We start from the raw sequence: 24,407 nt of genomic DNA, 5'->3' as shown, positions 1-24,407 counted from the left end.
CATAGCACTGAAATGAAACTGTGAAGCAATAATTAATGCTAATTTTAAGATGGAAAAATACTATGATTTGTCTCTGTCTAACCCTTAAAACATTTTCCTGACAACCTCAGGACTTTAATGTATAGAATTTGCTGTACTAATGTTAAAGGAGAACTAATCTTGCACTGTTCTGGTAGCAAGCAAGTAATTTAGTAGGTAGATATGAGGAAGTTGTTATATTATATGAACTGTTACCTAAATGCAAATAATCCCAGTACTTCAACTTCCTAACATTCTTGAAAAGCTAACAAGCTAAGTAGCTTATTTGCTATAATTGATGTTGAAAGCCTTTGTGCCTACTGTTTATTAAGTGTTTAATTACCTGATATATTTGAAAGCTACACTAGTATCTAGCACTCAGTCTGGGGCTTATTTTCCAGTTCTCATCTTACATTTATTACAATTCTGTTGCTAAGATTTCACCATTAAATACTTAACGAGAAAGAAATACAAAGATGTCACTGGCAAGAATTGTTTTAAGCAACTTACCCAGAAAATGTGTACTATATATCTTTAACCATTTTCTTAAGTCCTACTCTGCAATTGCAGCAAATTCTTTACATTGTCAGCATTTCAGAGACCATAGATACCTTGAATATGATCATCTCATTCAGCTTTTTGTTGTAGCAGAACATGCTATAACTGAATAAAGAATTTATTCCTTAGTAACCATTAAAGACCTCAAAATATTTTTCCAAATGGAACCATGATGATCTCTAATCTCCTGGCCAGTATGAGACATTCCTTGCTGCTTCTCTTCCCTCTCCTAACATCTCAGTTAAATATTACTTTCTTTTTCCTCTGAAAAACTGAACCATGTTGCAGCAAACTTCATTCTGTGCTTTGTTTAAGATGCTTCAACCCAAAGAATGCCATGTAAATGAGATGCTGCTACAAGTCATCAAGAGTCTGGTTGCAAATAAGTAGAGCTTTGATTTGTGGGTTTGTTGTTTTTTTTTTCAGAGCCAGAGCCTCAACTGTGTGGAAAAGACTAGATGTCCAGGATCTAATGTGAGTTCTGTGCAGATACAGGGTGATTCAGACTATTTCATCAACCATCTCGGAGTACCTGCCACGCAGTTTTCTTACGAGGACATCAAAACTTCAGAGGTAGCTACGAATAAAAAATGGACAAACTGAAAATAACAGAGAGATAGAATTATATTTTCTCAGGTTATATCCTCACATGATAAGCATGTTGTAGTGGAAAGTTATCTCCTGTAAGTGCATTTTTTAGTTCTCCAGAGGATTACCACAGAGCTTCAAAGGGACTGGTTTTGCAGGGATATGGTATTCAAAGAAACAGATAAAAATTGGAGGGCGTTATGTTATTATGTTAAAAATGTTAATAATTCTGATAGTTTTATAGGTTACATATTATCTAACCCACCTTTTCAGACTGTTTTCAACATAGAGGAAACAGGTATTGATGCATAATTTTTTATTGCACAGTAGGATGATACAGCCTTCAAAATGAATTTTATATCCATTTTCATACTGTGAGCAAAATACGATTCTCTAGTATAAATGTTGGTGGTAAAGATTGGTATGCTTGACTGGAGTCTTCAAAACACCATGTTCTATTTCAGTCCAGCAGCCTCTGCAAGGCAAGTGGAAGGAAGAGGCATTTTACACTGTTTGGGGACTGGGTGGGAATTGGACACAGATAAACTGTTAGGAAAGTTTGTCCTTCCTCAGCTTTCACTACTGTAGGTTATTTGCCCCTGGACAACTCAAATGTTCTCTCAGTTGGTCAGCTGAAGACCAGGAAACTTGGGTTATTAGTTATTCCAAGATAAAATAGGCATGAGAAAAGGTGTGTGTTTTCTTGGAAATGTAACGATGCACTGACTTCATATTCTCCTCATTTCTCTTTTGCACTGTGCTCATCTCCATATGCACACATCTTTCCAAGTTCAGGAACAAAGCTGAAGCCGGGCTGAACTGGAATGCTTCCTGACACTGCATGCTAATGTTTCTCTTGCATAGATGCAAAACAAAGCAGAGATGTGCCAAATACAGAGCATTGCTGTCATGTCGTTGTGTAAATTGAAATAGATTAAGTCAAGAATTTATATAAATAAGGAGACTTCTGTGTTCTAAACTTCATGGCACCTATTAGGCAAAGTTTTCCATTTCAGATTAAACACAAGGCAAAGACTGTAAGGAAAATGTGAAGGCGGAAGACTTAGGAGTGCAATGTTTATGACAGGCTTTTGGTCCAGAGTGAATTTTTGTTGTCACTTAGCAGCTACTCCACGTAGTTTTCATTCTAGATCTGTGTATTTAGGATCTATAGTGCATGAGAAAGAATCTGCAAACTTCAATATATCAAAATAGTATTTCCCAGAACATTTACAATATGAACACTGAAGGTTCCTTTGGCTATTGTCTACTTTAATCCACAGTTATTCTTCGTGTTCAGTTAACCTTGTAAATATGCATTTTTGGTCCCACGGAATGACTCAGCACTGTAATTAAAATCATAAAAGGAAGCGTTTCCGTATTTGCTTTAACATGACACTGTAAATTTGGTTCTTTGTTAAAAACTCAGCTTTTGTCCTTGCAAAATCATTTCCTAGAAATAAACTTAGTAGGTGTAATCTGCAGCCTTGAAGTAGATGTACTGCACTTCTCAGACCATAGGAGACCTTGACCCCATGAGATCTATTTGATGTGAGAAATAAATCTGCTTGGCAAAATGTGTAAATTTCTCTTGGTAAGAGGGTGGACCTTTTTCCTAAAAGTGAAGTTATTCACAATTATTAAATTTGGATTATTTGCTCTATTCTTATTATTTATTGCACTGATTGTTAACAGTCCTTCAGAAGATAGGCTTGTTGTCTTTCCTGTATTCTATCAACGAGCAAGCTTGTTTATTTTTAGTGCTTATTGCAGTTGTTTATTGTGGATTCTGTTCATTGTATCAAACAGAGATATTATAAGGCAGATAAATTACTCTGTTTACAACCATATTAATAAACATTGTTAGGAATTTCTGTTATGCAGGTTAGTGACTGATAATAATCTGTTGGTTTGCAGAGAGGGATTTTTGTTTGTTTGTTTCCAAACCATTCAGTTTTTTTAAATTATGCCTCAGCTTTGTCAGCTTCATTGCAAAACAGGATTGGGGAGAGCAGATTTCAGAAACGGGCTGTTTTGACATGCTTTTGTAGACTATCATTTTGCCAGGTTAGTTTCCTTTGCTCTCCCTTCCACTGCTGTGACCTGCTCAGGAATTGGTCTTCCTTTGGAATATACATTAGTTGTTTATCTTACCCACCTGTCAGCCAGCATGCAGTGTCACGTAAAACTGATGCTATTCCACAGTCAAAAAAACCTTTTTTAGAGTAAAAAAGCCCAAAGACCTGTGCTTGTATCCTGCCTACAGAGCAGCAGCTGCAGGTCAGCTTTAGAAATGCATTTCTTACACAGCCAGTGCAATGCTGGTCTGCAGAGAGAAGGTTATAAAAGCCTTTCATTGACAGGAACCTGAGGAGTAAATAAGAGGAAATAAAAGTTGTAAGAGGAAACGTTCAGGCCAGAAGAGTAAGTAAAACTGTCTGGCTTGAAATTGCATAATACAGTGACCCACAGCCTCAGGGAGGTTAAATCTACCTGGCAAATGCCCGTGGTCACATCTGTGAGCCAGTAAAGTGCATTCTGAGAATTCAACCACTACTATAAAAATGCACTGAGTGAAATGCAGCTCATTTATTCGCTAGCAGGAAATATGCAGCATTTTAGTTTCAAAGTAAGTAAACTTGGAAGAATTTCTCAAGTGGAAAAAAACATAGTATTACACCAGTTTCCAAGGATTCTCTTGCAGTTGCTGAAGAAAGCCTTCCTCTCCTTATAACCTCCGGTGCACTGGCTTTTACTCCACATGAGGGTCACATTCTGATTTGTAATGTTTTAGGAGAAAGGCTGATCAGATTTTCCTACTACTGCTGATTCTCTTACTTTCAGGAGGAGTCATACTATTAAAGGTAACGGTTCATTTGCGTCCAAGTGATTATGTAGAGCCTCCAGAGAGAGACATAATGTTGACTTTAAATCAGAGTTGCTATTACTGAAGGCCATGATTCTATTAGTCTTCACCTCAGCAGAGAATAGTATTAGAAACATATTCACTTAGCTTTACAACAAGGAAGAGCAACATAAACAAAAAGAGATCTTAGATCACAGTCTTGTCTTAATTACTCTCTGTACTGCAGTAAAAGCTGGATATTAATCAAATTAATCATGTGAGCATCAATACATCTGTAATAACAAACTTGGAGCAAGTGAGTAAATTCTGATTTTTTTTTCCGTATATGGATTATTTCTTTTCTCTTGAATGCTTGTATGACAATGTAGTTTCAAACCAAAAAAATGATGTAACAGGTATAATACATACACATCCTCCATAATGACAGAAAATATATGCATATAACAGACAAAAGTGCAGGTTTGGACACATCACTGTTCTTCACAACTCTGCTTAGTGTCTTAGATATAAATTCTTTACCTGTGGTGTTTCAATTTTGTAAACAAAACATGTCATCTACATGACTAAAACTCAGCTCTTGCTTACCTGATTGTAAATTAGGAATAACTCTGAAAACACTGGGTATGGTGGTGTATGATCCGAAGAACACGTATTCAGTTTCCATTTAAATTTATCTTAGTTATTTTTTAATGGATATACATGGATCGTGTGCCTGTGTAATAGAAAATACTGCTCTATCACTTATAGCTTATGTTGTTTCTCTTCCCTTACACATCTTTTTTTATCCTTCTCTGGTGTTTTTTTGACATTTTTTAAATTTGCATGTTAGCGGAAATTCTAGTATTAAATGGTTTATTTCAGTTGTGAGAGTGATGACTGTGTTCTTCCATATGAAGTGACATTCATGCAGACTAAACTCTGCTCTTGTTGACACAATACAAAAAAAAAAGCATTTAAAATTATCAAAACTTTACAGCACTAAAAGTTTCATTAGTCAGATCTGTGGCTGTGGTAACAGAAAATGCTTTTAGTCACAGTGACTGCTTACTTGCTAACTTGTATGAAATTTCTTATATCTGGAGACATGAGTGAGAAAGAAACATGAATCCATGTCTTAAAATGTTGTTTGGCATAAATCCTTCATTTCATTTTTACACTGCATTTATTATATAAAAACAGCATAGTCTTGAAAATTTTGTGTTGTTTCTTGTCTCTAGCTAAAGTTTTATATGGTTTTATCTGTTGGAGAGACTCAGTACTTCAGAAGTTTATCCATAACTCCTCTTTACACTGCTTTTATTTCTCTACCTTATTTCTTTAAGCTTTGCCTTGTTTGTTTGGGGTTTTTTTTCATACGAGCATCATCTCTATATTTTTCTGTCCTTCCAGTGGAACACCTTAAAAATGCAGTTTGCTCTGCTGGATTCAACATTCCGATGGCAACACTTGCCTTTTTTCTTTCATGAGAAGGGACAGAGAAAAGTAGCTTTTAAAACCTCTGTATTTGGAAGTGTATTGTGTAATGAGAAAACAACCAACCCCCTAGTTGCAAGTTAATTTATTTTGGTTGTTTTTTTCACAGCACAGTTTATAGCATAGCTGCTGAAGTCCTGGAGCATAAGTACATCACAGAGACTGAGAAAAAGAACCTTGCTGTGGCTGCCTAATGTTTGGGTACAAGAGAAAATATAAACTGGATTTTCCATCGTTTCAGTTAGAGATTTGATTGTTTCTTCATCATTGTAAATCAAACAACATTGAGCAGTTTAGTATTTTGAGGCTGATTCAATCACTTGCAAACTTAAGCTGGTACAGGTGTATTTTGAGCCTTTTCCAGGATGGAAATTGAATGTTATTACCCATTTTTGTGTCATTGCAGTCAGCAGTTTCACGAGGAATCAGGTGGTTTTTAAATTATAGCTAGATGATTTCCTATGCTGTCTGCATATTATTCATCCTTCTTGGAGCATCCTATTACATAATGATTCCTATCTGATAACACAGAATCTTAAATCCCCTCTGTGATATTGTGGTAGGTTATATCAACATTAACATTATCATTTTGTTGTTAATAAAACCAATTTCTGCACATGCACATTATTAAAAAAAAAAACCACACCTTTTTTTGTTGTTGTTGTTGTTATGTATTGATGAACACATATTTGGCATGAAACATTTCATGGCAGAGGTCCACATTTGGGTATGCAGGACTTACAGAACATTTACTTTTACACCTAGGCCATAAAAGTTGTTTTCCGTATCTTCACTCAAACTTAAGTACAGGCAAGAAGTATAAAAATTGCCTGTCACATTATTCACAGACTAGACCAAGATAGTGTAATACCATGGACCACTAAGCTAATTTAGAAGAAAAATGAAAAGAGGTTTCTTTATAGAAGGCATTTGTACGTAATATATGTAGAAGAGTTTAGAATTTTGACAGTTTGAGATTGTATCCTCTTTAGAGAGAATGCATAATGATTTTTATTTCTGTTGAAATATGCATAACTTTCTGAAGGTAACTTTCAACTTTCATTAGAGCCCTTAAAAGTGATTTTCACCCACACTGTTGTAAAACAGAGGCCACTAAATCTTAACTCTTCAGTGAATGTGGCTTTTCAGTTGTTTTTGTCATCTGCCTCTGCTTCCTCCCTTCCCCCCATCCTGCCCTCTTTTCTTCCTTTTTTTAATCACTCTTTGGGGAAACTTACTGCAGTTTCTTGATTTCAGTGTTTACATGCTTAGACTGACACATCATGCACTTCTTTCAAAAGAAATCAAAAGCTTTCCAAGTTTCCTTTGTTAGAGGAAAAGAAACGGAGGAACTGTCCTTGATGGAGAGAACTTTGCATGCTGCTCTTGTCTCTTTGATGTGCTTATGTTAGTGTAGAGAGAGGGCTTAGATAGCATGGAGTGCTCTTCAGTGCATCTGCCTTGTGTCATTTTAAAGTGAATGGGAAGCTGGTGTTCATACCACACACAGACACACTTTATTTTTGTATGTATATACATCTGTATATATAATCAACATGGCACTGTGGAAGGAAGCAAAGGCTGTGGTATAATTTTAATTCCACAAGCACAACCTGTAACTGTGTGTGTACATCTAAAGCAAACCTGAGTTGTCTGACCTATGATATCCTTTACTGAGAGCTGGGTTTGTATTACTAATGTGGTTCACTGGTCAAACAGTTCCAGTGCTTAAAGTCAAACTTTTATGTTCTGAAGTTTTGGATCTCTGTATTCCTAATGCAGTTATCTCACCATTTTGCATCACATCATAAATCTCATTGTTACTCCATATGCAGATAATTTTCTCCTTTACTTCTGGTGTGTCCTCCAGTCCCTATCCAGTCAGGAAAGAGTATGGCAAGGCAGGTAGTCTTGAGATTTCTGACTGACTGCTTAAATTATCTGCAGCTGACCAGGCCCTTCTGGTAAATGTTCTGCTGGTTTTTTATGTTATTTTTTGTGTCCTCCTTTACCAAGTGTCACCCAGTACCAATTAATTAATCAGAGCCAAGTATATTTATCAAGAAATTTGATTAGAAGGATCATGGCATCATTTTCTCTGAAGGATCAGGGTAGACCATATAGGAAGACACTATGTGCTTACCAGCCTTAGCTGCTCAAGAGAGAACTTCAGGGCTTAGGACATGTGTGTGAATGTCCTTAGAAGAGAATTAGCACTGGTTATTTGAGTCTGTAATTCCAAGAAGATTCTTAGCCCAAACAGAAGCCATGTTTCTCCTTCTGTATGTAGACTAATAGGGAATTTGCATAACAGCAGTGTGTTGCTAAGATGATCTGCAATTTGGTAGCTTTTCCATCTAAAAATACAGCTCTGCATGGCTCCCTGCATTGCCTCTTTTACTTCTGCTGTCTCCCTGGTATATGTTAAATTTTTTAAGGAAATAACACAGCTGGTAGTTGCCCATAGGGAGTTACAGGAGATGTTTCATGCATTTATGAAAGAATCAAAGTACTAGTGTACTTAGTATACCAGAAAGTCTTTGCAAAGGAGCAAATGTGTATCAGCCTCAGAATGGCAGTTTGCTTGGGAACCCAGGATTTCCTTTTCTGAACTGTCTCTGGAGAATTCAATGCTGTTGCATTTGCTGCTGATAAGAGTGTATTAACTATGTAGTAGAACTTTAAGTCAACAAGGTGTAGCAGTGGGAGTCAGTTGTATCAAAGTGAAGAGAGAGGTTTCATTTTTTGTTCACAGACAAGTGGTGAACTACCAGTGTATAACAAAATATAGTTTGAAGAGTCCCCAATAGATTGCCTTGGGACTACCTGTTAAGGTAGGTCCAAACCACAGCTGTCTTTCTAACTCATAGGCTATATTGTCCTTACAATAGTTAAGGTTTTTTTTATTCATATTGTACTTTTCTGACTGATGTATTTTCTCTTTTCTGTCTTTAGCATAAATTAGTGCTTTTTAATTTCGCAGTTCAGTCAAGGGTTAGTGTAGTACTCACCAGTAATTTATTAATACATTAGTCCATCTGTTCACTTGGATGCTAATTTAGTTGAATTTGGTAGTGAGAACATGCTGAAATTGTTAAGGTTAATGACACAGTGTTTTACAAGACAAAATACATTTGATGTTCAATTGATTGCTTGACTTGTTTTATTGAATAATATGAATATTTAGCTACTTAATTTCATGGCAGAGCATCTTTGTTATTACACCAGTGCTAGTGAAACTGATGACGTCCTCATCAACTGGGTGCATTACTCTGTTCCAAAAAAAATCTGTTTGGTTTCATGAATCCCAGTGCTTTGATGTCCCAAACATTCCATGGTGCATCCAGAAGGGGGAACTTGTTTGCATAAACCTGCCTTATGCCAACAAAACCACACAGCTTCTTTAGCATTCATTCACACTGCGTAAGTACATGTTGTTGCTGTAAACTCTGTCCTTGCAGATTCTCTCGTAGGCTCTTCAGTTTCCTGGGATTGACTGAGGGCTGTTGAAAGTTAGTGGAAGAAAGACAGCCTGGAAGTTAACAGGGTCAGTGGGATATGGGAAAACATGAGAAATTTGTTTAGACACCAGTTAATTGCTTCTATTTGATAGCCTGGTGAAGCATCTAGTTACTGGAAATATGCATTATCTAAGGAAAGATGCCACTTAAATATCTGTTCTCCTCAGAGAAGTAAATGGCATGTTGCATTCACAGTAATGTTTTACCATTGTCCTTCTGAATGGTTAAATTCAATAGACCAACTAAAATTTTCTGGCAGAGTATCTAGAATAAGTATCAAAATTTGGTTTGTGTCAGTAGCTCTTAGTAGTGTGACACTCAGTTTTGTCTTTTAATACTTGGGGGAAAAAGTCAAATCACTGGACAATCAAACAGCTCTGATTTGAACTAATGATTCATGCTCTCAAATTACATTTGCAATATTTCGTACATCTTATCATGTTTATTAAAGAACTGGTTGATAAGGCTTTCAGTAAATAAATACTGTCTTTGAAGACATTATTATTATTAGCAAAAGCCACTTTTTATTCTTACTGAGCCTCCTACACAACATCTGTCTGGCAGCTAACGTCAGATTTCTTCATTTGGAGTAATAAATATTTTTTTTGAGCACTAAAAATAAAAACTGGAAATAGGAAGTGTTGAATCAGGAAATAAAAACACTGTGATTGATAATATTTGTGATTGTGAAAGACATTGTCACTGGGGTTCATGACTTACAGCAGGACATTGTTAGGATGGCGTGCATGTTTCTGCATTTTGAATGCTCACAATTGATCATAAAATATTCTTGCATCCTTCACACAACACATCCAAGAAAAGCTGTTCTCTTTTAGATGTAGTGAGTCTGAGCTGAGCCTCCTATTTCTAACATTCTGAAACTTTGGAAAGATTCTCTGTGAGGTTCCAGATTCCTGGCTCGGGCTGCTTCCTCCTACCTAAACTGCTGATTCTGCTTTCAGTTTAAAAAGCATCAAGGGAAAACTCTGCAGAGGAATAAGTATCAGGAAAGCATCCTGATATCTGAAAAGTTGCTTTCTTTATGCTGTGGTCTGTGAATTTATAGCTTTACAGCGATTATTTCAATTCACTTACTAACACAAGGAAGAAAACAGTAAATTAAAAGAGATGAGAGAAATGTGTTTATGTTCTTTTCCTGTCTGATGACTGTTAGCTTGAGTTTTTCTGGCTGCAGTTGAGTTGAATAATAAGATAACTTGTGCAGCAGTGATTCCAATTCTGCCTCTCCTGTATTCTGTGCAGTTTTATTTGGCAGGCCTTACTCATTTTGTCCAACATTGGGTGACATCACAAGGTCACTGCACATCTTTATCCGAACATTCAAACAGAAAAGATATTTGCTTTTGTTTCTTTTCTAAAAGTTCAGTACAGTGAAATGGTGAAAATACCAAAGAAATGGCTCTTGTCAGAAACTCCTTCTGACATTCTCATTTTCCAGAGTAGGGGCATTCTCACTTTGAAGATACGTGTTAGGCTGTGGCAGTTGCAAAGCTTTGCTTTTTAAAAATAATTGTAAAGCACATATTTTATGCCTTTTGTTTCAGTGAAAACCAACTTTTATATCGCTTAATAATCCTTCCTGGTTTTGGTGGATGATATTTAATTAGATATTTAGAGCATTTGCTAGAAAAGGAAAAGTCAGCCTAGTAATGAGATGGAGAGGCATGAACTCTCTCCTGCAATATATTAGCAGCTTTAAGGGCTTTTATTGGTGAGGAATCCTATGTGCAATACATTAATGCCTGATATTATTCCATCAATTCAATTTAACTCACATATTAGAAAACCCTACTTTGGCTTCATTATGTTCTATGCTACATAATCCACCTTTTTCAGTAAATCTGCTTCAGTCTACAGCACCCTCCCAAGCTAAAAGTGTTCCAGATAGCTGATGATTAGCCATATTTTAGTCTGTGAAATACCCTTTTCTATTACTCCTTTTTTTTATCCTTCTTAAAGTCAAACCTGTGGTTCAATCATCCTGCCAGCAGGAAAAAAAAAGAAAAAAAGGAAAATGAAGAAGAGGTGGCCTTTTGGCTTAGGTGAGGTGAAACAGCTGTTTCACAAAGAAATGCAGTTGTTTATTTGCTGCCAAGACACCATATGCCAACTGCTTGACTTAGGGTAAAATGGAAGAAGGAATTAGTGAGAGCCTGCAGTGCAGATTTCAGAGGTGTTTTTGTTCTCACTGCTCTCTCTTTATCTTTTCTCCTGACGGGGCTTTCTCCTTCATGCTACGACAAATTTTTGGCACGGGTTTTGAATACAGATGCAGACAAGTCCTCATGCAATTGTAAGCCCCTGGGTTTCTGGGTAATAGTTTTGGGCACTGCATAACTTCGTACTGTGCCTCACAGGTGACTTCAGCTTCCTCACTGAAAGTGTTCCCAGGTTAATTCTGAACATGTGCAGGGACTACTTTGTGTTTTACTGGCCAGACACTGCACGTTTGTGTGTGTCCCTCGGGTTGCTGTGATCGTAATTCTTGTGCTGTTGTATTACAAAAAGGCAGAAAGAATGAAACAGGTTAATAGCTCATAGAACAGACATAGCATGTATATATATATATATATGTATATGTGGGCAGGTAACAGATTGTATTCTCAGTCCTGATGCAGCGAAATTCTCATTTTCTAGACATTATTCTTTGGTCTGTGTGAAGAAAAAAAAAGTTTTCTCTTGGCTTTCATCCTTCTCTTGTGTATTTGCTTTGGAGGCTTCAGCAGTGTTAGATTAGCACCTTTATACTTTTGGCCTACCTGTACAAATTTCAGATGGATTTTTGCGCTCACTGCTTTTTCTCTGTTGTGCTCTGTAGTACCTCCTTTTGGCTTTTACTTTTATTCAGTATAAAATTGGTGGCATGAATATTGTGAAGGGCTGAAGGACAAAGTTGACCCAAGTATGGACAATTCAGATGAATATTAACAAGGGTGAAGTCAAACTGATTAAAGAACTTCAGACTAGAGATTGTTTTTCTAGACAGAGCATTATTGCTGAGTGGAGAAACCTCCACTGCCTGTTACTTTCAAAACAAACAAACAACAAAGAAACCCCCTCAAAAAAAAAAAAAATCTGGAGATATTTGTGTATTGTTCACCAAATTAAGGGCTTCTTATAAATGCCTTCTTATAAATAATGGGGAATAATCATCAGGCAGGAAAAATCTATTCAGGTGTGGAATAAGAGCATATTAAGGAATTATTTGTTACGTAATTTGAGTTTATAAATTCAGAATTCTTCTAACTGGTAATTTTGATTTTTCTAAAGTAGTAGTCAAGAAAACAGGACATGTTGTAGAGGCAGCATTGTCTTGGCCTAGTAAAAAAATTGTTTGTTGAATGTATTTACAGAAATATTTCCAGTTCTAAGAGAGTGTGTGGTAAAATTTGATATTTTAAAACTTTTTTTTTATTTAATGACAGCAGAATAGATCTTTAAGGTATGTCTTGGTATTTATTCTGTTTTACATTAAATTACCAGATGTAATTTAATCTGGTGGGATTTTATTCATGATTTAAAATGCATTGGTTGAAAGTTGGCATATAAATTGAAGGTATGTTATAAGACAGTACACAAGGGATGGCAAATTTAGTACCTTTAGAAGGTGAAACATTCTGTTCACTTAATTGGTTCAGGAAGGATAAGTTAAGTTAGAAAAATGAGTCTAGTAAATCAGAAGTGAATTTTAGTGCAAGTGTCCATCATAAATAAGCAAGACTAAGCCACGTTTGGGGTTTTAAAGGATTTTCACCTGCATTTTCGATCTCCATTTAATTGATTCATAAATCAATTAATTACTGTCACAAGACCCGAGGGCAGCAGGAAATTGGGTTCAAATTAAAAAGAAAAGGAAGCAATTTGTTTTAAGATTGAAAGTTGAATGTTCAATCGAAGTTTAATCAGAAGTGACCTATTATTTGAAAAGTGGAACATCAATGTCTTTCTAATTTCACAGAATGCTTCATTAAATGAGTATTGAGAAGACCAGGTTAACTGATCATTCCAAAAAGAAGATAAGACAAGGAGAGGGTTTGGAAATCTACTTCCAAATACATGTTCATTTCTCTTATGAAAAGCTCATAGAGAAACCAATAATTGCATTGGGAATTCAAGGATTATTGGGGTGATCCTTTCAGGATTGTAAAGGTTGTATGATGAAAACACAACTTTATATCAGAAGAGCAAATGTTCTTTATCCATTGGATAGCTGTGAGCTTAAAGAAAAAAATATAGAAGGCAATAAACATTGAGTAGAAAATTTTGAAGGCATGACTGGAAGTGGGGCCTCCTAACTTTAGGATGTCTCACAGTCGTCTGACCTTGAAACAGTTTTTCTGTAATTTGACATCATTGTCACAGCATTCAGCTGCACAGTGCATGGCAGACTCTGCCCATTGTACAAACTGAGGGGGATACAAATGCCTGGCTAAGAATGAAGGCAGATGATTTACATTTAGGAAGTGAGTGTGGCAGAGTATGAGGACAACAACTGCAGCTGTAACTCCTACTGTGGTTGGAAAGCATAAAGGAATAACACAGTTGGTTTTAATGTTCTTTGGATTAGCATTTCTTTTTCTTAGTGCGTATTTACTAGAAATTTGCTTATCAAATTGCTGTTAAAAAACCAAAACCCAACACTCACTTGCTATTGTGAGCTTGCTGAAAGAATAAATGTGAAGTCTGATGCAGTTTCTCACTGTTGGAAACTTTTGCTCTTTCTGCAAAATGCTGAGAGGTACTCTTGGAACATCATTTGGGCTCATCTCTCTGCCACATCCTCCCTGGGGTAAAGAGTGGGCTTCTCTTAGCTAGGAAGTTCACGCAGCTTTCTCTGATGAGGATAGTACTTGAAAGGCAATAAAAGGCAAGAGAAGCAGAGCAAGTTGGCCTTTCTAGTAGCTCTTTATAGAGGAGCCTTTTTGGAAAAAAAAAAAGGAAAAAAAAGAACAACAATTGCTTTAAACATTTCCTTTTATAAATGCAGAGCAAGATTATTTCAAATAGTGATCCTTTTCAAGATCTTACCACGCAGGGTCTGGATTCCTTCATGAGCAAACTGACTTGCCATTTCTGATGCCTAGATGTGTTTTGATCTATTTGCTGATTCTTGCTTATTTACATTGTGTTCTTTCAAAAGGCAGAGGGCAGAAGCAAAGGCTGCTGTTTTGCCTGGCCCAGCTGCTGTAATCTCAATTTGGCTGGGAGGTGTGCCTGGAGTAGGGTGGGAGAAAAGCCAGCTAAGCAGCATCTCCCTGTTTTACAGACAGGGAATCCACCAAGTTTTAGGTTCCAGAGAAAGAATATTTGTCTAGGTGGAACAATAATCTGATCTGGTGTAACAAATCTAAATCATCAGTCATTCCCTTCACTGACTCTCTGTGAGGTACTCTAGAGTGAATATAAATAGTGTGGTTCTTTCTAAGTTATTGATTGCAATTATGTGAATGATGATGAACAGCATTAGCACCACCACAGCAGAATGATGGTGCTCCTGAACAGACCCCCCAGTCAGATGATAAACTAGTGTGCAAACTTAAAACAAAGATGAATAGGTGTTATGAGTTAATCTTGAAGTATGTATTTTATTTTTGTAATAAATGACTTTGTGCATCTTCTCTCTGAGATATATATATAAAGAAAAGTTTACTGTTTTCCTGAAGGGAAGAATGACTTCATTTATTTTTCTGATGCTTCTGTGACAACTTATGCAACACACAGATGCATCATAAACACGGAAAATTTATATGATTCAGTGCTAATTAAATATTTATTTTTTTAAAAGAAGGTGATAGGAGCTTTCTACCGGAAATAATCTCCTAGCAACAAGGAAATTCTGGTATATTATTGATCATGGAGGCATTAATTTGTAAAAAAAGTTAACAAGCAAACCTACCAGCAATGTAATGTAATGTAATTTTAGGCATCTGTGCACCTTTGAGGCTTGAAGTTTTGTTTTCTATTGTTTTGGTTTTTTTCACTCCACTCCTTGGGATTAAGTTTGTTTTTTCCATGTGACAGCAATTTTACAACCTCACTTCTCCCTTTCTTACAGTACAAGAAGAGATTAATATCTTGTACAAATGATGTATTAAGATTTCCTCATGTTAAAAGAGTGGTCAACCTAAAGTGTATAGTTTCAGGGAATTGACAAAAATCCCTTGCTATGTTAGATGGTATTACTGTATAGAGAAGTAGGATGGTTGCAGAATAAAAAAGTATTCTTTGATTATTGTGGTTACATTTCTTTTGAAGACCTAAATCATAACATATTTAGTAAAATGTCTGATTGCTGCTTAGCTCAGAATGAAAGCTGTGTGGATACTTTTTCTCCCTGTAGGCAAAATTTTTAGCTACTTTGGAAGCATAATAACAGAGACAACTGCCATTCCAGAAATAAAGTCATAAGACTTAGGGCTTTTTTGCTTTTTTCAGGAACTTGGAATCAGTTAATTAGATCAGTGAAATAAATTTCATAATTGTCAAAACTTAAGAACAATTTGAAGGGTTTTTCAATCTCTCAACAAAATCCAATAAGCATTTGAAGGAGGAAATCAATGTGGAATCCTAAAAGACTTCTTACTTCTTTCTCACAGAATTCTAGTTTTCTCTCTGAAGCTCTTTTTCCTGTACATGCAACAAAAACTGAAGAGCTGGATCCCTCCTTCAGTCTGCACGAGACCATCGCAAAGGTAAGAGAAATGGAGATCTCACCTTTACATACCTTCCTTCAGGAGGCCAAATTTGAATTTGTGAATAATTTTGAAAGATAATATTTTATTTTTTCCCCGTGATTAGTTTGAATGTAGTTAAAAGTTGTGGAGTTTTTTCCCACCTTTGGAATATTCTTTGGCATATTACATGCGCAGGCACTCCACTTCATGAGCTGTCGCGGTGGTGTTGGGAGGGGAGGAAGGGGTGGCCATCCTGTGATTCTAGAGGGTGCTCTACAGAGGGGATGCTCCCAAAGTTAATGTGTTCTGACTCCCCTCTTGTTGCTCCAATATAATACTCCCTCCATATTATTTATTGATACAATCAAAATTACTCCTTGCTCTAAAGTGCTGCTTCTTCTGTCAACTCTGCAGGCCCTGTTTCTACAAAGGGACATGACTACAAATGAACCCAACTTAATGGGTTCATACACTTCTTATAATTTGGTTTCTTATAAACCAGAGCAATGTAGGCCACACGGATTTCTTTCTTTAGTTGAAGCTACTTTTTTTGGAAAAGCAGCTGCTGTTGAAACATTTCTTCTGGTAACAGCAAAGATCAGCCATGTGAAGATTTAGCATGTGGGTGGCTCAGCATCCATGGCAAAACAGACAGGGACTGATCTTGGGGTTTTGTGTTTTGGGTTGTTTCTAACTATTAACTGTTAGTTTGCTTGGTTATTAAAAAAAAAAAATCCCACACAAAAAGTCACATAATCTTAGACATGGTTTTGAAGCTTGTCAGAGTTTAACAGTTAATGAACAACCACCAGACAAAAGTCTTCTCTGAAGGCCTTTCAATGGAATTGATGTTTTTCAAACCATCCTTAATACCAAAGGGGCTGAAAAGGTTCACCAAATCTGTTCCCAAAGTCTGAGGGAAATAGTTCTGTGATTATTTACTGCATAGTTAATTTGTGATTTACTAAATAGTGTGTGATGGACCATGTGTAATCTGAAAAATCTGTAATTCGGTATTTGCTCTACAATACTGACTAACAGAAAAATATTTATTAGATAGTTGACTTCAAGCATTTTGATCCTGTTTAAATATTCACCAAAATATTTTAAATATTGATAAAACTTGATGAAGATTGCACTAGGATATGACTGTATTTCCATTTTACTTTTCAGACTGTAGCCCAGGATGCTTTTATAAAGATGAATTGCATATAAAGCAGTGGAGTGAGAACCTCAGCATTTAAAGGAACTGCTATGATTTAATTAGTTAACTAAGCATCCTTAATGCTACTCCTTAGTCTGAAATCTTCATATTTTCATTGTAGTACTCTGAATAATGAGACCAAGTTAAATCTCTAGCTTTATAATAAACTATTCATATTTGAAAAAAAAAAAAAGGCTGGTGAGAAGTTAGCTTGTAGTTAGAATTTACACTCCTCAGTTGGAAATTAATGCTCCTTAACAAGTACTTGCCCAATGACTGCATGTATACCCCATTGCAGTTGCAAGTAAAACAGGTATCATACCTGCTTCAGAAAACTTTAGCTTTTAATTTCAAAAGACTTTTCACACAAAACTAGTTTTTTATGTTAAAAGAAATTAAATATTCAAATATAATAAATTCAACATTTGATAATTTTAATTGCCTTTTTTCCTCAGAAATGGTTTATGAAAACATTTTCAACTGTACCTTTTTATTCTTATTTTTCACTGCATATCACTTACAGTCTGCTTCGCTTGTATGGCCACTCAAGCTGGTGGAAAAGAGCTCGTGTTGGTTTGGGCAGGAAATTATTTGAGGCCCTTCATCTCACTGTGGGAAATAGGGCTTTAATGATTTTTTTTTTCGGTGTGCATGGCTTGATACTAAGTAAGAATGTAAACATTTCAACATAATTTTTTAGATGAGGTTTGGTGTAAAAACAAATAATCAGCTAATTGTGGCTTGTGCTCTATGACATCAGTGGTTGCCTTAATTGCACGAGCACTTTGAAAAGGAGGAGGTTTCTGAATGTGGCAGAAAAAATTAATGAGAAATGTGCAGCTATTAAGTAGATAGATCTGTAATCTGAGTGCTTAGAAGACCTAATTTGTCAGGACAATTGTCAGAACAATTTATCTTAAAATCTTGGCATTTTAAAGGTGGATTTAGGGTGAATTGCTGTGAGAACCAGACTGATCTGAAACATTCAAAGGGAGAGAAATCTGTTGGTTTCCTGGTGCTGAAGAACTGAGATATTCATTACAGAATTGTGTTGCAGTGCAAAACTTAGTGATATCTTAAGTGAGATTTGCAGACCTTGTAATTTCAAAAGTGTTTTGTAATGCATATATTAAGTATTAAAACGGAGAAGTGTGTTCCTGTGTGGCAGAGAAGGGGTTTTCCCACCTGACCAGAAGTCAGGTAGAACTCCATTGTTATCACATGCATATTCAGAAAATTATGCGCTATTTTTCAATAAATTCCATCAGTGTTATTCAGCACAGTGTTTCATGGTAACCAGTCAAATGGAATAATTAACAAGTTTGAAAATACTTTTGTGTTTTGAGGTGTGCTTGCTGGAGTAGCCTCATAGGATTGGGATTATGCAGTTCCAAAAGCCCAAATGGCAGACGTCCAACAAGGAATGCCCCTGGAGCCACTTACCAAGGATCAGCCATGGAAAAATATCTTATTGACTTTTACTTTGGCAGGCACCAAAGTATTCAAAGGCATGCCAGAAGTGACATAATTGGTTTTATGATGAGTTATGGGTGTTGACAGATAACTCTTGAGAAAATTATTACTGAACCTGAATATTCAACACTCCAATTATGAAGCTCTTAGTAGAGCTAACTATTGTAATGCAATAACTAACTACCATAATGCAATTAACTTCTAAACACTAAATAAAAGAGTGAGAGGGAGAAGTGTTTCCATTTCTAGGGGAAATACATTTTTTGTGTGTAACGTACTGTGATATTCCAATTTTTTAAGAATATAAACACTTGCAAAAAGATGAGAGGCAGATACTCTTCCTGAAACAAATGGAATGAAAAGTGTGCAAATGGAATGAAAAGACTGCTGGACTGTTAGTAAATGAAATTTGCATTTTGACCACAGATAAGGTACAGCACAAGAATATTGACTTGAGGCATCCTCTAACAGGATCATACTGTTCTGTTCCTTTGCAGCATGGGAGGATATATATTCCCATTCCCCATTGTCCAGTCCCATTAATTCTCTAATATAGGGAACACTCATTAATTTTGGCAATGCATTGATATCCATAACTTTGGTAGTTCTTTTCTCTGTAATCTCCCTAAAAATGAAGATCTGTGGTCTGGTGCCTGCTACCTCTGCTAAATATTTATATCTTCTTGCATGGTATCTGCAAATGAGCTCTTTTTTTTATGCCGAGATAATACAACATATCTAAATTTACGTAAAGGTGTAAAATTCTTACAATCCCAAAGACTGAGAGTGCAGATTTTGAAGCAGTATAATAATACTGTGTACAGGACATCTGTGTTACAGAGTTTTACCAGAAACATTTCTAACAGCATATTGTTCCTGACATAGCTGTTTCAGCAGAGTACATTCACATTCTTGGGTTATTCCTACTACATCGTGGCCTTCTGGGAATCAGATTGTTCTTGAAAAAGCTCTGTGGCATTATGCTTGGGCATGCCAGTGGCCTTTGCATGGAGACATCTGGATTTCCATTGATATATCTTCTCTTTCCATTTAAAAATTTCCTCTGCGTAGAGCTGGAGGTTTTGGCAGAATTGCTTAACATTTCTGAACAGCAGAGACACAATATTACTCCAGTCAGTTACAGCATTTAAAGTGTTAAAGAGCTTGCATGGTGGGTGCAGAACTAATCTGAAATATTCAGGAAACAGAAGTCTGATGCACATGAATGTGTCACATATCCAAGCCAAGCCCAGAAAACCTTTGTCCTTGCAAGGCCCAGACAGATACACGGCAGCCTTCCCCCCCATCACTGTGTGGTGTGCTATTTGTAAATTTTTGCTGTATGCCTTGATTTCCATCATGAAAATGTGACACACTGGAGTGTCAATTTTCACAGGTAATTTCTCCAGTTAGCTTTCTTCAGTAATGTATTCTGTTGGATGTAATTTTTAAAATTCCTGTCTTCAGTCGCGTATGCCAGGCTTTCCCATCATTTCTCAGTCTCTTCATCATCATGCCTCCAAAGGCACGAGTTCTGCACAGACCAGCAGAACTCTCATGTCTTTTTAAAGATGAATTATGTTATGATTTTGTACTTTCAAAACAAATTATTCAAGCCTCCAGCCAACAAACAGGAATGTGGACCAGGGGTAGGTGACAGAGATGCTGACTGAGGTTAACGGAGCAGAAGCACAGTTGTCAGTGTATGAAGTGAGGACCAAGCTGGGGGCCTGATCCATATCCAAATTTGAGGCAGTCTGCCCTTGATACTTAATGTTTATATGTGGGTTTTGACCTTGTTGTGCAGAATGGTCTGTGATACTGTTTGGATGCTCTGTCACACATAAAAGCACCTGTATGGGTTTTGGGGCTTCTGGGGCTGAAAAATTGCAGGATGACTTAAGACATCTTTTAATTTTTCTGTTTGCCCTCCCACAGCTGGCAGCAATTCATGGTGTTTCAGCAGCTCTGATCTGCCCTAACATGCTGTATCAGCATAATGCACCAATTGCCATAGTCACTTCATAACTTAAATTACTTGCTTTGCTTTACTGACCAGCATCTCATGTGCTGGTTCTGATCATCTCACTGGAATTTGTGGTTTGATGGTGGTTCTGATCATCTCAGTGGTATTTATGGTTTGATGGTATTTGAGATATTCAAAGCACAGCTGTATTGTCTGTGGTGACAGTTTGACTGAATTTGCACAAAACTTGTCCGAATTTTTCTGCAAAGGAGCACAGGCAAACATAATTCACAGAAATGGTTTGATTTAGCACATATTCTCTTAAGCACACAAGTGAGACTTTTTGTTTTACCTTTAGCCTTCTTGCATGAAAGAACATATAATCCAGTTCAAGCAGAGGGTAAATGCAAACCTGCTGAAAATTCCCTTCTAACAGTGTCTATTTTATTCTGTAGCAATTGTCAGCAGCAATAAAAACAAGGCCAAATCTGGTGATATAACCTGGAACAGTAACTTTGGGGATGCTCTATGGGTTGTGGTGAACAGGGAAGTAACAACATTCAAAGGAAAAAAAAGCTGTCTGGGGATTTTCTCAGCATTAGATGTGAAAGAGGTGACTTTGCTGCTGAAGACATGAGGTTTTCTGACAGACAGTCATACTGTGTTTGACCAGACAGCATATTCTCTATCCGCTCTAGCCTAGTTAGGGGAGATATGCTTGGAATTTTTCAGTAGTTCTTTGTTCCTAAAAGGAAGTAGCCTCAAGGACTCCTGCATTTTATACTTGAACTCTGATGGATAAAGACTAGGTAATAAAAATAAGCTCAAATTGCAGAACCCCTGGTAAAAATTTGATGAACCAGCTGCACCGTCCAAGAAAACTTCACTTGGTTCAGTCAGGTATTAAAAAACAACTCCATTCCCCTATCCCCTGAAATTTTCCATGTATTTCCTGCTGATATGCTAATATGCTTCCTTCAAAATGGAAGAAGAATTACAGGACAGAACTAATTATGTTTCCTCCTGTGACATATATTCATGGGGTTGTGAATAGATGTCAAGACTCCAGTACTACAAGATTGTTTCTGGGCCTTTTGTTTTTCTTTGTGTTAGGTTTTTGGGTTTTTTTTCTTTTTTAGTTGCTGGAATGTAATGTTTTCAGCATAGAGAACTCTGATAACTGAAAATATCAAAATAAACAGGGAACTGAGGTTCCAATAAACAAGAGAAGCTGAATGAACAAAAAAAATAGGTGCCATTAGTAGCATGGCTTGTTTAGAAACCATTCCCATGGATTGTCTGTGTATGTTCTTAGCTGTTCATTTCTTTTCCTTAAATATTTTTTATATTGCAACAAGACTGTATGTTCTTTAAAAAAGTTAACATTGGATTCTATCAGAATATTTCTTAACCATTAGTTCCTGAGATTCTCTTTTAGGCCTAAATTGTACTTGTTTGCTTTCAGGATTTGTCTGCCAACTATCAGTGGGAAGGGAAAGAAATCATTGCATCATTTTTCAGCTATAACTGCAATTTAAGTGAAATAAGTAAATACATGTCAGATCCGTTTGATCAAACCAAACCACAGCATAAAAACGTACATTGATACATAATTATCATCTTAAATCTTACAATAGAAACCCAATATTGGTGTTGTTTGCACATCTCATGGAAGACATTTTTTACTACAAATTACACAGCAATCTCACTAAGCAAAAGATAAGGTAGGAGTGAGAGGAAACATTGTTTTAATCCCTATTTTATAGATGAGAAAATGAAATACCCTGGGCCAGAAACTGTCCTTATAATGAGCAAGTACATCTCATCCCATGAATACAGAATTATCTTGTAAAATCTAGTGATTTGTCTGACACTGTAGACAGACTGAGACAAAGCTGAAGCTAGATTACTGAAGTTTGAATTTGGCACGTATTTGGGATTTGCTGAAATTTTGACTACTGGCTTTGACCAACAGACCATTTTTCTACTCTGTACTGAGGCCACATCACTGCCTGTGTTAGTGGGACTTACCTGCCTTGGAAAGAAGTTATGTTTTCTGCAGCAGTGCTGTCCTTTCCAGTGCCTTATTTGGGTTGAGATCTGACTGCAGCTGGAACTACACTGGTGACAGCCTCTCAGCAAGGATGTCTGTGACAGGTGTCTTATTTCTGAGAGGAGGTTTGATAATCATGACTGTGCAAAGAAACCACTGCATATTTATTGCATAAGTCAAAGTATTGTTTTCGGTTTGTCCAGTTTACTGTGTAATGAGAAAATCTATTTTATATCCTTTGATGTTATTTCAAAAATGTAAGTTTACTGTGAGGGATGTCAAACAATTGGGCATGTGCATGCATTGTATAAGGAATGCCAACACATGTTTATAGAATCATAGAATCATTTGATTTGTATTTAACCCCTGAAATCCAACAACTTTAAATCTGAACAAATCTGAAAAACAAATCTACAGCTTGCTACTCTAGTATGTAGGAATACGCCTGGGGTTATTTGAATATTCCTATTTCTCACTATCCTATTCTTCACACAGTTACTGAATTTATCAGACTGTAATTTTATTTATCCATTCTTTAGCATCAGTACTACCACAGGCATTTGTTGTTGGCACACATACTGAATTTGATGGCTTTGCAAGGAACATGAGTTTTTTCTTTAAAGATGCCAGCATTCAAGAGGGATAGTTCCTTTGGGTACTCTGAAAGTACCTTATCTGTTGTAGCAGCTCACTGAATGAGCTCTTTTCTGTCTACAAAACTTTTGACAAAGATGGCAAATCAGACAGTCCTTTCCCCAGAGCATGCCTCTTAAAACAGAAGGATTCTACTAACAATAATAGAGTAACTACTCTTTTCTCTTTTTCCTTGTTTTTTTTTTTTTTTAATTTAGTGTAATCCAATTTACATTTGAGTGAATATGAGGTAAAGTCAGTGCAACTTTAGTATCTGCTCAAGTAAAAGGGATGGAAGTAGCTGATTGTGTACTATGACTGAATTAGTTGGTTTTGCAAACAACTTGCAGAAAGACCTGGGGAAATACAGCTGCTAAAGTATATGTTTATTTGTTCATTTTATTTTTTAGACCATGCTTATAACTTCCTTTGGTGTACATTTGTACAATGTATTTTAGGCATGTTTTGTCTTTACGTTATTCTGTGACGCAACTGCAAGCACTGCAAGGTGCTGAAGTTTCCTTTATGAGCTTAGTCCTGAATTCAAAACCACATTTTCAAGACTGTGTATTCCCTTAAGGAATTTTAAAATGACAGATTTTCCCAGGAGACTTAGCCCAATTCACAGTGTTTTTAATCTTGTCTTTAAATGTCAACACCTATTTTGGCATCAAACTGATATCTGAACTCTTCTGAAACCATCCTCTGGGTGCTAAGCATTTCTTGGGATTGTAGCCATCCAGAGAGCCGTGGATAAGACCAAAATTAAATGTCTAGACAGTGAATAAGAAATGTGTGTCCTGGAAAAAAAGCTCCTAAGAATCAACACATTGTGCCCTGAGCTGAAGGATGCCTGCAGGAACCTAATAGGAAAAAATAAGCACAAACTGATGCCTGCCCTTATATATGACAATTAGCCCTTAAATCCTGGTCAAGAGCCAAAACAAACAGCTGAAGGTTCAGATTTCAATATGCTGCACCTTGAAATTCTCATTTTACATTCAGGGTGGCACTAACAGGAGTGGCTGGGCCTCTTTGGTGCCTTCACTGCAGATGTGCTGTGAAAATCTGATTCCAGTGGCAGATAATCTTTATTTGTAATTGTTGTTCTGAATTATTTTGTAAGTGGTTGTGTATGAGAAACCTGATGTATTCTCAGTGATAAAAATCTTCAAGATTTTTTTTAAATACTCCTGTGCATGAAACCGTAGTTTGCCCTTGTCCTTTATTTTCTTGACACTGTAGTTTGCCATTGTGCTTTATTTTCTTTTATTCTGCCTCCTCATATGTTGCTATGCAGGCATTTAAATTGGATATAACTAGAAAGCACAATTACATACTTTTAAATAGATCTCCTCA

The 24,407-nt window shown here is 36.5% G+C and overlaps 1 protein-coding gene across 1 annotated transcript in view; it reads left to right on the top strand.

Moving 5' to 3' along the window:
- The window catches only part of NAALADL2 (N-acetylated alpha-linked acidic dipeptidase like 2), a 238,439-nt gene that overhangs the window by 160,856 nt on the left and 53,176 nt on the right, over positions 1 to 24,407 (top strand). Inside the window, exons 9-10 of the mRNA XM_027724653.2 lie at positions 1,003 to 1,149; positions 15,642 to 15,737. Coding sequence (XP_027580454.2) covers positions 1,003 to 1,149; positions 15,642 to 15,737 — 243 coding nt within the window. The remainder of the gene's footprint in view (positions 1 to 1,002; positions 1,150 to 15,641; positions 15,738 to 24,407) is intronic.

This window comes from Pipra filicauda, unplaced genomic scaffold, assembly GCF_003945595.2.
Source record: "Pipra filicauda isolate LSUMZ 115617 unplaced genomic scaffold, ASM394559v2 scaffold9_size5747161_pilon, whole genome shotgun sequence".
NCBI lineage: Eukaryota > Metazoa > Chordata > Aves > Passeriformes > Pipridae > Pipra > Pipra filicauda.
The sequence above is the reverse complement of the archived record's forward strand: the minus strand, read 5'-3'. Positions and strand labels throughout refer to the sequence as shown.